The following is a 16,828-nucleotide window of genomic DNA, read 5'->3' as shown; positions in this document are numbered from 1 at the left end:
TTTTTTAAATCAAATAATAATAATTTAACCAAATTTTCAAATTATGCATCAAAGGGATTATTAATGTGACAAATAAATTAGGCTCTAGTTTGTACTTGGTTAGTTAAATACACTTATAGTGCAAAATTATTTTTTCCCAAGTTATTAAAAAAGTAAAGAAAGATCAGCCAGTGACTGACGGGCCTCCATCGTTGCGAAGGTAATAAAAAAATTATTCGACCTTTCAGTGCCACTTTAAGAAATGAGAAAAACATTTTTAGTACGCATATAATTTTTAGAGGTATACAGAGTGTTTTTCAAATATTTGAGACATCGAGATATGTCCAGAAATTCGCATTCAAGGAAAAAAATGTCAGTAATAAAAAATAACCTTAACATTTTAAATGGGAACCTACATTTTTATTACAGATTCATATTCTCCATTAAAAAATACCTAAGTTTTAACGGACATTGTTTTTCGCGCCAGATAGCGATGCGGTTGGTTTGTTTAGGTTCGCTGTGTGGCTTACGTTGATTTGGGTTATGTTTGGTATCTTGATACTTATTAGGGTCCGATTGATGAGGCTGCTTACGTTCGTTTCGATTAGATGCGTTGGTTACGTATATTTCGGTTCGCTTCGTTGATTACCTTCATTTCAATTTGTTTGTTTCGTTTGCGTGCATTAGAGTTGGTTGTATTGATTGCATTTGTTTGGGTTAGTGCTGTTGATAACGTTCGTTTTCGTTTGATTACAATTATTGGGTAACACATCCGGACCAATTCAAGCAAGTTTAACCCAAACGAAGTTGAGCAATGTAACGAACTTAAAAAAACATTTGAAACCATATGACGTAATTAAAAAAAAATTTCAAATAAAACTAATATATTTAAAAATGTAACATCTAAATACGTAATGAAGAATGCAGATTCCCATTTAAAAATTTAAAGTTACGGGCATTTTTTTTCGTTGGATGCATATTTCTTAAAGTATTCCGATATTTGAAAATAAAAAACACCAGGTATAGTCTTACTGCATACTTAATTTTATCAAAAAGATTTAGTAGGTAGAATGAGATAGGGACTGGTATATATTTTGAAATATCTAGTAGAACTTTAAGTAGTTACGCAGTTATCACGAATTATTCCGAAAATCAGTTTCCCCTATCTAGAAACAATGAAGGTGCTTTGTACTGTGGTCATCGCTTTAGCGGTTTTATTTGATTCTATTGGTAAATATATATCATACATATAATTTTAAGTACATTTTTTATTTCATTCTAGTTAATGTGCAGAATTTCTGAAAATAAAATTAAGAATCGAAGGACAAAATTTGGTCAACCACCATAAAATGTTTCTATTGATGTTTCAAAAAAGATACAAACTTTTCTAAAAACTAAAAGAAAATTTATTTTTTTTGAACAAACATAAAAAAGATGAGAGTTAAATAAGGAGCTAACCAACCAAACCCACTTACTTCTCTTTTTTTTCCTTCGTATTTTTAATATTTATTATTATATCGGCGCTAGTATAGCAGACTTAGCAAGGCAAAAAAATAATATTAAAAATTTGAGCAGGCGGGAGCAGCAACGAAACCAAAATGCTCTCCCTGACACTCGAGATTGAAAGTGCGGTTTTTCAATTCAAATTTGGTTGCTTTTTCTGCCTCCTCGAATTTAATTTTTTATTTTTCGCCTTGATAAGGGTGCTGTACAAGTGCCGAAAAGTTATTGATTATTTTCTATAATTTTTTTTTATTGAGATTTGATATCATTAAAAATAAAAAGGACAAAATTAATAAATAGAGAAGGAAGGGGATTTAGCAGTTGTCTTCTGATTTTCCCTCTCTTTCTTATCTTTCTCCAAAAACATAAATTTTTCTCTTTTCGTTTTCAGCAATTTTCTTTATCTTGTTTCAAATTGCAACATGAACATTTTATGGTGATTGCCCAAATTTGGTCGTTTGATTCTTGGTTTTATTCTCAGAAATTATGCACATTAACTTGACTATTGGATATTATATAGGATTTAAAATTTTATTTTGATCCCATTAAAATTTCTAAAATTTTCATATCAATTAAAGTGTATATGTGTGATTGCCAAAAAGTTGAATTCCAAATACACATGGGACCTGAACGCAGTAGTATTAAAAAATGAAACTCGCGATTTTGATAGATTCGGAATTTAAAAAGATACAAATTTATAAGTTTTATTTATTCTAAAAACCATATGAATAATTTAATTCCAAATCAAATGATGTAAAAATAATTAAAGGAATACTTAAAGTTTTGAAAATCAACGAATGAGTTTGAGGAACATTATTTAGTACCCATACATTTTGTAGCGGTGAATAGTTTTATGGCATGATAAATTTTAGTGAAAATTTGGGCAGAGCTCCAACGCAGAAATTTTACAAAGTTAGTCCACAACTATGGTAAAGATTAGGATTTTTTTTTGAATCATTGAATTTTCGTACACAAATTAAAAAAAAGGCCTAAATCGAATTTCCCTTCAAAATTTGTTCAAGCTCTTGAAAATTCCTTGGAATATGCATTCAAAAATACTTTAAAATTCTTTTTAAAAAAGTTTGTTAATACCTTTAAATATTAGAAAATCTTTAAAATCTTACAAAATTCCGGAATTCTGGTAAATTATGATATTACATTTCCTAAAATCCTGGGAAATATGTCAGATTATCTTAAGAGATTTTGAATTTCCTTATAATCATTTAAATGGTCGAAATTTGGATACAACACCTTCAAATCTTTTAAAATACCATAAAACCTAATATTCTATAAGTATAGTATCATTCTATTCCTTCGAAATTCCTGGAAATTTAAAAACTCTTTTAAAAATGTTTTGGAACCTTTTGAAATACCCTAACATATTTGCAAAGTGTTACAATCTCTTCAAACTTTTTAAAACTTATTCTTGAAATTTCATATTTTTCATCTCGTCAACCTCTTCATTTAAAAAGTTACTAGCAGCCCTGCGCGCGCCTGTCAATTTTTTGTACGGAAAAGAATAAACCAATTTTTTATAATATTAAAAAAAATAATTAGAAGGCACCACATGATGACTTCTGTACATGTACCTGTAATTAACCTTTTATAAAAGAAAAAAAATAAATTTGGTCTTTTTTGTTAGAAACTTAAATTTAAATATTTTATTCGAAATTTTTTTGTTTATTAAAAAAATAATTTAAACCTCATATTGATGAATTATAATTATTTTTATTTTGTAACTCACTTTGACGATAATCATATTTTTTTAAATAAGACACTTTGCATTGTTTGACATACTTTCTCCCTCAGTAATTCATAAATATTTGATTAAAGATTCAATTATTTGGTTCAAAATTACTTGTTTTGTTCGTTACAAATTAATTTCTTTAAGGGAAAATTTGATTATACCATTTTTGGTTGAAAATGGATATTTGAAATAAAAAAATTGTCTGTTTTTCTAGAGTATGCCGCTTCTTTGAATTGAGCATTCAACTATTTTGTTAAAAACCCTATCTTTAAATGAATCTCTTCAAGGGTAAAATATACTTACATCATTTTTTATTGACAAATGATATTTTTTAGTTAAAAAACTAATTATGTGATTGAAATGTTGTGGATTTTGTTGAAAACTTCTTACATTTATAGAAAAATAATCTTCTTCGTTAAAAGACAATCTTTTTTGTTGAGGATTCAGTTATTTTCTTAAAAATTCTTCAATGAAAATTCATCATCAAAATTCATCAACATAGTTTTTCTGAAGCCGTCTTTAGGAGCTTTAAAATGCTAAAGGTAATTTTTTAAAATTTTGAATAATTTTTCAACATTTTCAGAAAAATTCGAGTCAGAAATATTTAGAAGAATCTAAGACATTTTAAACAAATAAAAAATATTCCAAAGGCTTGGAAACATTTCAGAAAATTTATCAAATGTTTCTTGATTTCTTCCAAACTTCATAATGAGAAGGTATTTTTTTAATGTGCAAACTAACTATCGCGGATTTGTTTATATCTCCACGTTTTTATGCCCCCTGAGTAAAAAAAAGTTTTTAAGTTGGTGTCTGCCTGCTATTGTCGTTTTCGTTGTCTGCATATCAAACAACTTTTAAAATTTGAGACAATTTTTGCTTAGATTTAAAAATTATATGCGCGTTTATCCATATTATTAAAAAATTCGAACAATTTATCCTAATGATTTTTTTCGATAAAAATAAAATTATCTTATTCATATCATTTTCAAAATTAACAAATAAATTAAAAAAAAAAATAAATACAATTAGTGCAAAATATGAAAAAAGTCCAGAAAGACGGTACTTTTTAAAAGCTCTACAAGATTATCATCACTTTTTAATTTTTTTTGAAATTTCAAATTTTGATCTCACAAAACAATAATAAAAAATAAAAAATTCCATTTGGCGGTCAAAGTATACAAGGTACGTAAAAGATGAAATGACCAAAATTATGCACACAAAAAAGATATACATATTTGTTATGAATTATTTGTTGACAGTACGCGTAGTTTATGTTTTGTTTGTAAAAAGAGCATACAAAATAAAGAAGTTAAATTTGCAAACAAACGATACGTGTTACGAAAACTGGTTTTTGATCATTTTTTTAATTGCTGTGAGAGAATACTTTGTTTTTTAAATTAAATTTTAGTACATCTTTCAAGTGATACGATTGATTATTTTTAAAACTTTTGCGACCAACATTTTTCGCCCTTTTGCAATAAAATGTAACTTGAAATAAAACTGTTTAATTCTAAGCCATGTATGAATAATAGTAGAAATTTTCAAATCTATTCCAAGGCTATTTTTTTGACGAAAACCTATTTTTTTTGCAAAAACAGATCATTTTTTTTAAATTTGTATTGACGGAACTTAGAAATTTTACCACGTCGCGCAACAATTTTTTTAATAACAATTTTTTTAATAACAATTTTCTTTAAACCTTCGTGTAACGTAACCTTAACGTAACCTTAACCTAGTAGATAAAATTTGTATCGACGGAACTTAGAAATTTTACCACGTCGCGCAACAATTTTTTTAATAACAATTTTCTTTAAACCTTCGTGTAACGTAACCTTAACGTAACCTTAACCTTCGCGTAACAATTTAGACACTTAGCAGGTAGTCTTTTGGTTTTTTTAGTCTTTTGTCAGATGATCTTCAGCACATTTCATGAGCTACGACCCAGATAGAAATATATCACCGGCCCAGTACTGGCCCAGTACAGCCTGCCGGAGTTCCAGTACTGGCTGGCTGTACTGGGACAGTACTGTGTCACTACTGGATTGTAATGATTGGCGGTACTGGCGTGTCAGCACTGGCGCAGTACTGACTGCCAGTACTGGGGAAGTACTGGTAAACCGTTGGCGTACGAAAATGCCAGAGTTAATTTTAAAAATGATAGAAAATTATTTAATTGTTTTAAAGACCATCCATTTATCATCATATGACTGCATATCGTCCGATTATTATTTATAATTACAAAAATATAATTTTCAAACTATTTGTTTAATTTTAACACTCACTATTTCTATAATATAAAGATAATACAAAAACGGTATTTCAAAAATAAATAATAATTGACCGTGAGTATTTTGTCAATACATGTTAATGAAACTGCTTGAAATGAATACATATATTACATTTTTAAGTATTATATTACAAATAAAATTTCTAACGCAAAGGGGACCGAACCTGCATACCTATACCTAAATCTATCGCCTAGCAGTCGGAAGTTTTTTTTGTAAAAAAATTTATTGATCTGTATTAAAAATAGTACAAAAGATATTTACAAGGTATGTAACATTTTGCACAGTCCTTTCTTATCATAGTATGTAGCCTCTGCTAATAAATATAGCTTAATCTACCAAATACATTTTTATAACATACGTTTGTCGTTTGTTAAACATTTAAGGTATTATATTTCTCTCAGTCTTGAATTTGACTACTATACAATAACTGTTGACTTGCGTAAGAAACTACTTATCGAAAAAACCTATATACATTTGCACTAGGTAATTTGACTACCATTACTTGTTGAGAAAGATAATATCCAAAAAGATCATTTGTGTAAGACTAATTTTATTGAAGGAAAAAAGGTAACACCTGATAAGGCAATTTACTAGGCAGTCTGATAAGTCCTTGAAAAATGAAACACGGAGACGTTTTTTTGGCCAAAGTCGGTTTTATTTTTCAACATACTCTCCTTTTAGGTTGATACAGCGAGTCCAACGATTTTCTAACTTTTTGATACCGAAAAGTACTCGATCGGAAGGTCTCTAAAATACGCCTCTGTTTCAGCTATGAGCTCCTCTTTTGAGTAAAAACGCTTACCGGTGAGCCATCTCTTCAGGTTAGGGAACAAGTAATAGTCGCTGGGGGCCAGGTCTGGTGAATACGGTGGCTGAGGAACCAATTCGAAGCCGATTTCATGCAATTTTGCTTGTGCAACTAAGCATGAATGAAGAGGCGCATTGTCGTGATGATAAAGCGGTTTGTTTCTTCTTCAAATGCGGTCGTTTTTCGGCAATTTCGATTATCAATCGGTCTAATATTGATGAATAGTATGCTCCGGTTATGGTTTTACCTTTTTCAAGATAGTCTACGAATATTATGCCATGTGCATCCCAAAATACGGAGGCCATAACCTTTCCGACCCATTGTTGCGTTTTTGGACGCTTCGGTGCACTTGAGCCCGGTGGAATCCACTGTTTTTGCCTGTTGCGTTGACTCAGGAGTGTAGTAGAGGATCCAGGTTTCATCCATGGTTATGAATCGGCGCAAAAACTCGGTCGGCTTACGCGAAAATAATGCAAAATTCTGCTGGAAAGTTGTCATACGAATTCGTTTTTGGTCCACTGTGAGCAAACGCGGCACGCATCGCGCGCAGAGCTTCTTCATGCCCAAAACTGACTTCACGATATTGCCCACACATTCCAATATTATGCCTACAGCATTAGCTACCTCTCTCAATTTCACTTTGGGATCATTCAACATCATATCATGGATTTTTTCGACATTTTCTGGTGTAGTGACCTCTTCTAGGCGCCCAGATCTTTTAGCATCAACTGTGCTCATACGGCCACAACGAAACTCGGTAAACCACTTATGAATCGTTCCAATCGACGGTGCAGAGTCCGGGTAATACTTATCCAGCTTGGCCTTGGTCTCGGATATCGTTTTCTAGCGAAGATAGTAGTGTTTGTTCAAAACTCGAACCTCAGATTTTTCCATATTAAAAAAAACTCGGAGATTAGTCGCTTCTCAGTTCTGTAACTTGTAAATGCGTAAACATAAATGGCTGAAGTTTTGACAGGCGTCATTTGAAGGATCAAGCTCGACGAAAATGGTTCACATTAGTGAATACTAATGCCATCTCTTAGAATTTTCAGGTACTTATTAGACTGCCTAGTATGTTTAGGACGAAATCGCAGAGATTATCTGCGCATTTCGTTAATATTTCTAGTCAGTCGGTTTGACCCCAAATGGTTTTTATAGAAATTTTCTGCTAAAGATATAATATAATCTCTAATCATAGGTATTTATGCTATGACATGCAAATTAGAAATTCTGGAGTATCAATCTCCATTAAGGATTAACTTGAGTTGCTCATTTTGAAATACTTGCAATGAGTTATAATTTTTCATTAAAGTGCTGCACCAGACAGGTGCCGCATACACCATAATTGATCTAAAAATCATTTTATATATCAGTTTTTTGTTTCGCGTCGTCAGAGCAGAATTTTTGGACATTAATGGATACAATTTTCTTTGTATTTCGTACGTTTTTGCTAGTGTTTCTCTGATATGTTTTCTGAACAGTAGTTTCGAGTCTAGATGAGTGCCAAGATATTTAGCCGACGAGACATGTTTAATCGAATGCCCAAAAGTGGCTGAAAGATTTTTGTGCAGCTTGGCTTTCTTAGAAAAAACAATAAGTTCAGTTTTGTTAGCGTTCAATTGAATTTTCCACTTGCGATAGAATTGTTCAAGAAGATTGAGATGTGTTTGTACTTGTTTAGCTGTTACTATGACATTGAATGAATGGCGATAAATAGCCGTTTCGTCTACATCTAACAGTAACATAACCGTTATCTTATTCTGATTAAAGTTAACACTTATATCATTAACATTTTTCATTAATTGTTGGACAGTACTGTGTCATGCTCTAACGCTGAATTTTTCATCTATTATAATTTTTTCTTTACTCTCAAAGCCACTAAGTCTTTTAAGAATAATCTTCTCCGTTAATTTACTTAATGTTGGCAAAAGGCTTATAGGCCTGTAACTTCTTGGCTCTATACTAGGTTTACCAGGCTTATATGTTGGAGTGATATTATCAGTTTTCCAGTGACTTTGAAAGTATGACAACCTGATAGATGCATTTATTATATACATTAGTTGAACGGCAGATTTTTTTGCAAGATGTTTTAACATAAAATTCTGAATATTATCCAATCATGGAGCTTTTTAAGGAGGCAACTTCTGGATTTCTCTTTTTATTTCGCCTGTATTAGTGTAGTAGTTAGTTTATTTCTGTGGTAGTTCAGTATGGACAAAGTTATAAGCAGTTTGTATCATTTCTTTTTGGTCATTAGTGAGATTTGTCAAGTCTATGTTGTGTACGTTTTCATATTGAGTTGCCAGCATATTATCTTTGTCTATGGATATAAAAGCTTCCTCGTCATTTTTTGGCAATGTCGGGATTGGCTGTTACTCAATTTTATGTATTTTTGTCAGTCTCCATAATGAATTGTCATTTGGGTTAAGTTTTAACCATTTATGTTGCCAATTTAGATTTCGAAACATCAACATATCTCATCTAATCAGATGAGCTTGTTTATTAATTAAATTTTAATATCTTGATTTCTAGTACGCTGCCATTCTTTACGAGTTCTCCTTTTTTCATGAATATTATTCAGAATTTGTATAGGTAAATTATCTCTAGTGTCTCCTAGAGATTGTTTAGTAACTGTTTGATTGATAGAATTGTGCAAAATATTAGTAAATCGCTGTACTTCTTTTTCCAAGTCTACTGAGTTTTCAATCTTTGGAGTAATTATTATATTTTTATTAAGTAAGCTATGGAATTCTAACCAGTCATCCTGGTCATAATCGAGAATTGTCCTATGTTTAATTATTTTGTGTTGTCCGCCTAGATTAAATAATACCCGTACATGATCTGAGCTTAGCTCATATACAACTCTAACGTTGTACAACTCTATCATCATAGAGAGGACGAACATTTTTATTGAGACCTATATCTATGGTTGTCGGAGTCATACCGTTAGGTGGATAGTTCGTACATTCATTTGGATAAAATAGTGAACAATTATTTTTTTGAACGTAGTCAAAAATTACTGTGCCCCTTCTAATTTGTATATGACAATTCCAAGCTTTATATCGAGCATTTAAATCTCCATACAGAATAACTTTATCTTCTACTTTCATTAGTTTGTCTATTTCTTTGGTCGTAAATTAATTTTCTGGCTTATTATACGCAGCTATCAAGTGAATATCACTAACTAATTTCACGCAAATATATTCTAGAGATATTTTAGCACGCATTTTAACCTCCTTGAAAGGTATATTGTTTTTGATAAACATATAAATGCCCTCTGCACTGGTATTTCTTTCTTTTTTTATAAAGGGCTTTTCAATAAGAGCGCTACAAAAGTTTTTTTAAATAAAACAAAAACGGTTTTGGATATAAATGAAATTCTTTATTCATGTGAAAGTACATTCGATGCCATTATGTATGGAACTCGATTTCTTTTGCATGGCCTCCTCGGGCACGCTTGCAGAAATCTAGACGCTGAACCCAATTTTCGACGGTTTTCAAGCATAATTCGGCCGATACTGCTGCAATTTCACGTTCGATATTCGTACGAAGTTCATCAATCGTCGCTCGCTTGTTGGCATAGACCATAGACTTGACGTAGCCCCACAGGAAATAGTCTAACGGCGTCAAATCGCACGACCGAGGCGGCCAATTGACTGGGCCATTTCGTAAGATAACACGCTCACCAAACTTGGTTTTCAATAAATCGATTGTGACATTTGCTGTGTGGCTTGTAGCGCCGTCCTGTTGAAACCACATATTGTCCAAGTCCATATCATCCTATTCGGGCCAAAAATATTCGATTATCATTGAGCGTTGGCGATTCCCATTCACAGTAACGTACCGGTCTTGATCATCACGGAAGAAGTACGGCCCAATGACGCCGCCGGCCCATAAACCGCACCAAGCCGTAATTTTTTCGGGATGTAATGTTGACTCATAGAGTTCGTGTGGGTTGCTGCCTGACCAATAACGCATATTTTGCTTATTGCCGAAGCCATTCAGCCAGAGATAAGCCTCATCGCTGAAGATGATTTTTCGATGAAAATCCGGATCATTTTCAAGTTGTTGCTCAGCCCAATTCACGAACATTCATCGCTTCTGTTGGTCTCATTGGCACGGGAACATTTTGCACTGTACCTGTGAATTCAAATTTTTTCACTAGACGCTCAATTGTTGATCTGGCAGGACGATTATGATGACCATAAATTGGACGTAGCGCTCTTAAAGTTGAGGCCACTGACTCCGAATTTCGGTAGTCAATTTTAATAATTTCGACTCGTTCTTGGATCGTATATCTTTCCATGATGAAATGGCAAACCTCACTGAAGAGAAATGTCAAAAGAGCGGAAAAAAATTGCGTCGTTTGCTGTCACTATCGGTCTACTTTTGTAGCGTGCCAATTGAAAAACCCTTTACAAGCATAGTTTCTAATTTTTAATTTATACTCTTTTGTACACTTTGTTTCATTGACCATTAGAATATCAATATTAAAGCGATCAAGAAACTCAATGAACTCAACTATTTTGTTTTTAATACTATTTGCATTCCAACTGGAAATATCTATTTTGTTCAAGTTGATTCTAATTTTTTAGAAAGATTCAAAAAACTTGAAGTTGTTCAGTTGGCGATTGACATTTTTGGAGCTGTAAACTGAGTTCTCTTACTGTTTTTAACATTAATGGAATATTACAGATTTGTTTGATTTTACTCATTTCTCTCATTAGTAGAGCTTAGTCATTAAGATCATTTTGAAGGTCATTGTTAGGTTCTAAGTCAGACGATTCATTTATATTATTACCTGTATTAGTTTAAGCTAGAATGAGTTGATTCTAGTTTGCTGCTTCTGACGATGAGACGTGTGTATCCAGGGCCTTCATATTATTGTTGAACGTAGATTTTTTTTGCTGAATTAGCAGGATGAGCTTTTTTACAATTTAGTCACTTAGCAGGTAGTCTTTTGGTTTTTTTAGTCTTTTGTCAGATGATCTTCAGCACATTTCATGCAGGCTGGTTTTGCAAAGCAGCTAAAAGCTGCATGACCCCATTCTTGGCATCGAGGACATTGTGATATTTTATTTTTGTTAATATAGGGTTCCCAGGATACTTTAGTGTATTCTAAAATACGAACTTTTTGCGTGAGTTCATTTTATTTAGTAGATGCTGGAAATGTGACCATAAATAATAATCTAGTTGTATTTTTCATTTTGTTCATATATAATGCAGGAAAGTCAGTCACTATTTCTATTTTTATGTTCTTGATGTAGTTCTGGCTGATAAGTTTTGTCGTCTTCATTATATTCCATACAAGAAACGTCTGTTTTGTCATTCAGAGCCGCTATAACCTGAAACCTGTTAAAAGAGACGAAGGTCACATTTTTGTCTTGCTTGGCTAATTTTGTAGACTCTCCCTTTGGAGGAATGATCGTATTTTTTCTTTTCCTTTTGGTTGTAATTAATAATTCGTTCATCGAATCATTCTCACTTCCAGAGGGAATTGTTTTTCTCACCTTCAAGGTTTGAGTTCATATGCGTTTCTCCCACATGGTTTGAGCCTTCAGCATCCACTTTTAGGTTAGGATTCTCAAATGTTACAATTCTGCTCATTTTAGTCACAGAGAGTCAAAATTATGATATCACTAGACTGGTGCTTTCAGCGTGGTATGGGCAGACGAGAACTCTGGAGTCGGGAGTGCTAACCACTGCGCTAAACCAACAAGTTAAAACTGGGTGAAAAAGCCATCCTCATAAGCTACAATTCAGAAAAGTTAAACTACCAAATTTTAAGATCTCTTTTCCTAATTATTTATTATTATACGACGTTATGTAAATGTAAAATACACAAACTTCTAACAGGAATATCGATAAAATAATTATCAAATAAATAATTTAAATCGACTACAATTTTTCTTCGTGTAATATTTTATTTTTTCGCGTTTTAGACCATTTTAAAAGTTCTGATAATAACATTTAATGAGCATTTAAAATTTGTATCGACGGAACTTAGAAATTTTACCACGTCGCGCAACAATTTTTTTAATACCAATTTTCTTTAAACCTTCGTGTAACGTTTTGCTTTCTAGGTGTTTTAGATAATTCCACAACGATTAAGACATACATTCAATATAATTTTTTCTGATCATTTACCATTTTTCATGGAAGTGGAACACTACCGACATTTCCTCCTAGGGAATTTGTTATCTACAATTTTTCGATAAGTTGCGTAGTTTTGATTGTAATCGTGAAAAATAAAATTAACAATAAAATAATTAAAATTTTGGAAAGCGATGCAAGGCACGAAAATAGATGGGTTGAAAAATTTTGCATTTCAAAAAGATTTACAAATTTTTCAGCAAGCACTTTCTAAGAAGAAGCGTAGTTTTTGCTTTAATCGTAAAAAAAAATTAAAAATTAAAGAATCAAACTTTTGGAAGATAGATCAAAGTTACGAAAACAGTGAATGAAAAAACTTGCTATCCCAAAAAAGGGCTACAAATTTGTCAGGAACAATTTCGATCGAACTTTTTTCAATTACTGAATTATTGAAAAATTCGCGTGCGAAGCACGAGATACGTGATTAGAATCTGTTCGTTAAAGCAGAAGGAGTTTTAAGAAAAGAGAATTCACAATTACCGAATTAAATTTGTTGATATTTTGACCTTTAATTACAGAAAGTTTGTGGACAAGATAACAAAAAATATATTATGGAGTGCGAAGCACGTGAACCAAAAGTCGCGCGCTATAGGCGGTCTCAAACTCACAAGCGCAACGTGTTCGTAAATGTTACGTCACGGCCTAATCTTTAAGTTAAACGATTTACAATGTAGAATTTTTCAGTGTTGTAAGTTAACATTTGAAAACTCTTTTATTCTTAAAATGCATAAATAAAAGTTATTACATGTTGTCCGTTATAAAAATTATAAGTTATTCTCGTCATGAACCAAAGATGAGTCAATTGGAAAATTTTCTGAATCAAAACGCCTACATTTTTATATTTTTGCATAACAATGGAATGGTGAGTACTTTTCTCAGGGTGAAAATACAGTTTTAGTATAAACATTTTTATATTTTTATTAACTGCAAAAGTATATAAAAAGAATGTAAGAATTCGTTTTTTAAAAATTTCCCATCTATCTCCAAGTCGTGAGTTTGATCATTTTTGATCTCGCTGTAAAACAATATTTTACAAGTTTCTAATCAAATTTAATGCTCTTTACTACAAAAATATGTGAGCGCTATAAAAGTGTTTTTTTTTCATTCCTCTCGACAGGATAAAATTTTAAGTGAGTTTCATAATTTTTTCAGTTTCTGCAAACGAATATTTCGCATTTTTATAATAAAATTTAGTATATAATAAACTATTTACTTTAGAAAAATGTATTAATAATAAAAATTGGTTTTTATTTTACTCTCACGCGTTTTAAAAGTTTTACTAAACATTCTTATGGTTTCAAATAATTTTAAAATTACATAAAATTAATGAACTTTTTTTAAAGAATGTCCAATTTCTCGCCAAGTCGTGAGTTTGGTATAATTTAAAAAAAAATTTTTATTATGGTATAATTTTTTTTTATCTATCCAGGATCAAAACAGACACGGTTTTTTATTTAACAAGAACCTCTGATCTACTTTAAAAAAAAATAATGGATGTCACAGAATTTAGAAGTTATTTATACTTTTTATGGCTTGCAAAAAAATAATTAAAGTTTATGTTTTACATATTTTTTGGCTAGTTTTTTGTTTAAGGAATACTGCAGTTAAGAGGGTTCCCAATTAACAGAAACTTTAATATATACTTGAAAATGGCTAAATGTTGAAGAATCGACTAAGGAACTTCAAATTCCCTAGATTTTCAAAAAATAATGCACTAATTCCGCTGCATGATTATTATTTCTGTTTCGAAACTAAAGCTTATTTTTTAAATCAATTTTTAGTCGTTTGATAGGTTTCAAACCCCTTTTTAAATTTCTATTAAAGTTAATTTTTGAAAATAAAAAGAAAATATTTATTATTTTTAGACTAATATTTGAAAAATTCTTTTTTTTCTAATCTTGTCAGACCTTTTAAACTATCTAATATTTATAAATTATTTTACTTTTTTCGATTTTTTCAAATTCTGCAAAATAAAATAAAAATATTTTTAAAGATTTGGCTTTAAAATCTTCTAAACATGTTTTGAAATTTCAGAAAATCGTTTGATATGCTTAATACCTTCTTTAATTTTGTCTTATTGTTCATTAAAAAAAAAACAATCATTAAAATTTTTCAGAGGAATATTAAGAAAATTCTTCTTTTTTTTTAAATTTGGTAGAACTTCTAAACGTTCTAATATTTATGAATTACGCAAATTTTTTTTTGACTTTTTTCTGCAAAGTTTAAAAAACTGCATTTAAAATCCTTAGGATAGTTCTTTGAAAATATTTGAAATCTTTTTTAATTACTTGAAATGGTTTTTAAATAATCTCTTAAAATTAATTTTTCTGCTACTGAGTAAAGTTATAACCTTGGTGTATTTTTAGTTATAAGTTAATGTTTTGTTTAATATTCGCTTTTAATATAAACATTAAAATTAAGTAATATTCCTGTGAAGCATGGAATTGGTTTTTAATTTCCATTGTAGATATAAAATGCGATAGCAATTTATTGAGATTGGGAGGTTAAGATTAAATTTAACAATTCAGGAGCGAACTAATCACAGTAAAAAATGTACCAAAAATCATTAGGATGAAAAGCTATTTTTAATTTCAGCTCTGATTAAAATATTTTCGGTTTTTTCACGAAAAATTTTACGAATATTCATGGCATTTTTGTGAATTTTGTGTGCAAATTTCACTAATTTTCAATGCTTTTTAAACATTTTTTCTAGATCTTTGTAGATATAAGACTGGTTTACATAAAGTGGCAAAAAAGAATGAAATCTAGTAATAGTCTTATGATATCACCTAATATCACACAAATTATCAAATCCTGCGACCAAGTTCACTCTTGTATTCTAATATTGATTCCTATACAAAAAGAACGAAAGATAAAGTTTACATCGATTCCTGATGAAAGATTCCCCGCAACAACAATTATCCTTGCCAGAAAAACTTTACATGAATCGAAGATAAGTTCCGATTTTTAACCTAGCCCGGATAATCTTTCGCCTTATAATCGCTCCATTTTTATTCGAGATGAAGCGAGAATTATGACGCCAGCGTTATCTATCGTCATTCAACTTCATTAAATTGGACAAGAATGGAGATTCCCATCTGTCAGTTGTTTTTTGCGCTTTTTGTTAAATTGTGTTAAATAAGTTCTAATTCGTTTACAATAGTGCAATTTATTTCGGAGGCGATATATGAGTAAGAGCAATTTTTGTGATGTTTTCTGTTGCTGATTCTACAGGTTTTATCGAAATTTTCTCATTTCAGCGCGACGCAGTCAACGAGATCAGAATCATTCTCCTAACCTCGGTGAAACCTTCGCCGACATATGTTTAATTTTTAACCGTTACAATATTACCTGGAACAACTTTTAACTTTTGTTGTTTGTGTATTGTTTTAAATCTGGTGTCCCGATTTGTAGTTCGAATTCATTCATACTTTGCCGTTTTCCCATTGCTGCTAAGGACGCCGTAGCATGCTAAATATCACGTAAACTTTAACAGCAGAAAAGTTTACATGCAATAAAATTTAACTTTATTTTTTTCTGTTTAACTTAAAAATCTCAAAAAGTTGACATCGCATTTTGCATCAGCAATGGAATTTCATAATTAAAATTATAACAAATTCCATTCTTTACAGGAATATTACTAATGTTAATGTTCAAAATTTATTTCTAACTTTAAAATCTCAAAAAGTTGCCGCCGTGTTTTACATCAAAAATGGAATTTGATAATAAAAATTATAAGAAATTCCATGCTTTACAGGAATATCACTCAATGTTAGTGTTCACGATAAAAGCAAATAATAACACCATGCACTTGACCTTTACCATAAAAACAGCTTCATAATATCTATTAACTTTAAAAGTTTGATATGCTTTTCAATAATTTTTGGCTTAAGAACTGTGTGATTGAATAAATTATCACAATAAATTCATTACAGTAATCAACGAAACTACACTGACATTTTCACTCAGATCCTTATATGTCAGATCATACAAATTATAATTTCCGATTATTCTGATGTATCGAGTCTTCACATCTTCCGAAATTTTGAGGAAACACTCACTCTGTATCTTATGAAAACAAAAACAATTTTAAAAATAGCCACAAACACGAAAAAAACTTGTTTTCGGCATGATTGTACATAGCGGTGCTCATTGGCCCTAGCTCGTGTCCTCCAAAATAAGGTGCGCACTACAGCCAATCAACTATGCGAGGTCTGTTCAAAAAATACGCGGATGGAGGTCATAAATAAAAGTACTTTATTTGGAAGTTACACGTCTGGGTCTCCTTCAAAATACTCTCCTCCCCAACGCACACACTTATCCCAACGGTGTTTCCACTTGTTGAAACAG

The 16,828-nt window shown here is 31.1% G+C and overlaps 1 protein-coding gene across 1 annotated transcript in view; it reads left to right on the top strand.

Annotated features, from left to right (window-relative positions):
- The first annotated feature begins 1,067 nt into the window (after positions 1-1,067).
- Positions 1,068-16,828, top strand: part of LOC117178823 — a 17,388-nt gene continuing 1,627 nt past the window's right edge. The window contains exon 1 of the mRNA XM_033370317.1: positions 1,068-1,209. Coding sequence (XP_033226208.1) covers positions 1,155-1,209 — 55 coding nt within the window. The 5' untranslated portion in view covers positions 1,068-1,154. The remainder of the gene's footprint in view (positions 1,210-16,828) is intronic.

The sequence above is a fragment of the Belonocnema kinseyi genome, chromosome 8, assembly GCF_010883055.1.
Source record: "Belonocnema kinseyi isolate 2016_QV_RU_SX_M_011 chromosome 8, B_treatae_v1, whole genome shotgun sequence".
Taxonomy (NCBI): domain Eukaryota; kingdom Metazoa; phylum Arthropoda; class Insecta; order Hymenoptera; family Cynipidae; genus Belonocnema; species Belonocnema kinseyi.
This window is presented reverse-complemented; position numbering and strand designations above follow the sequence as displayed.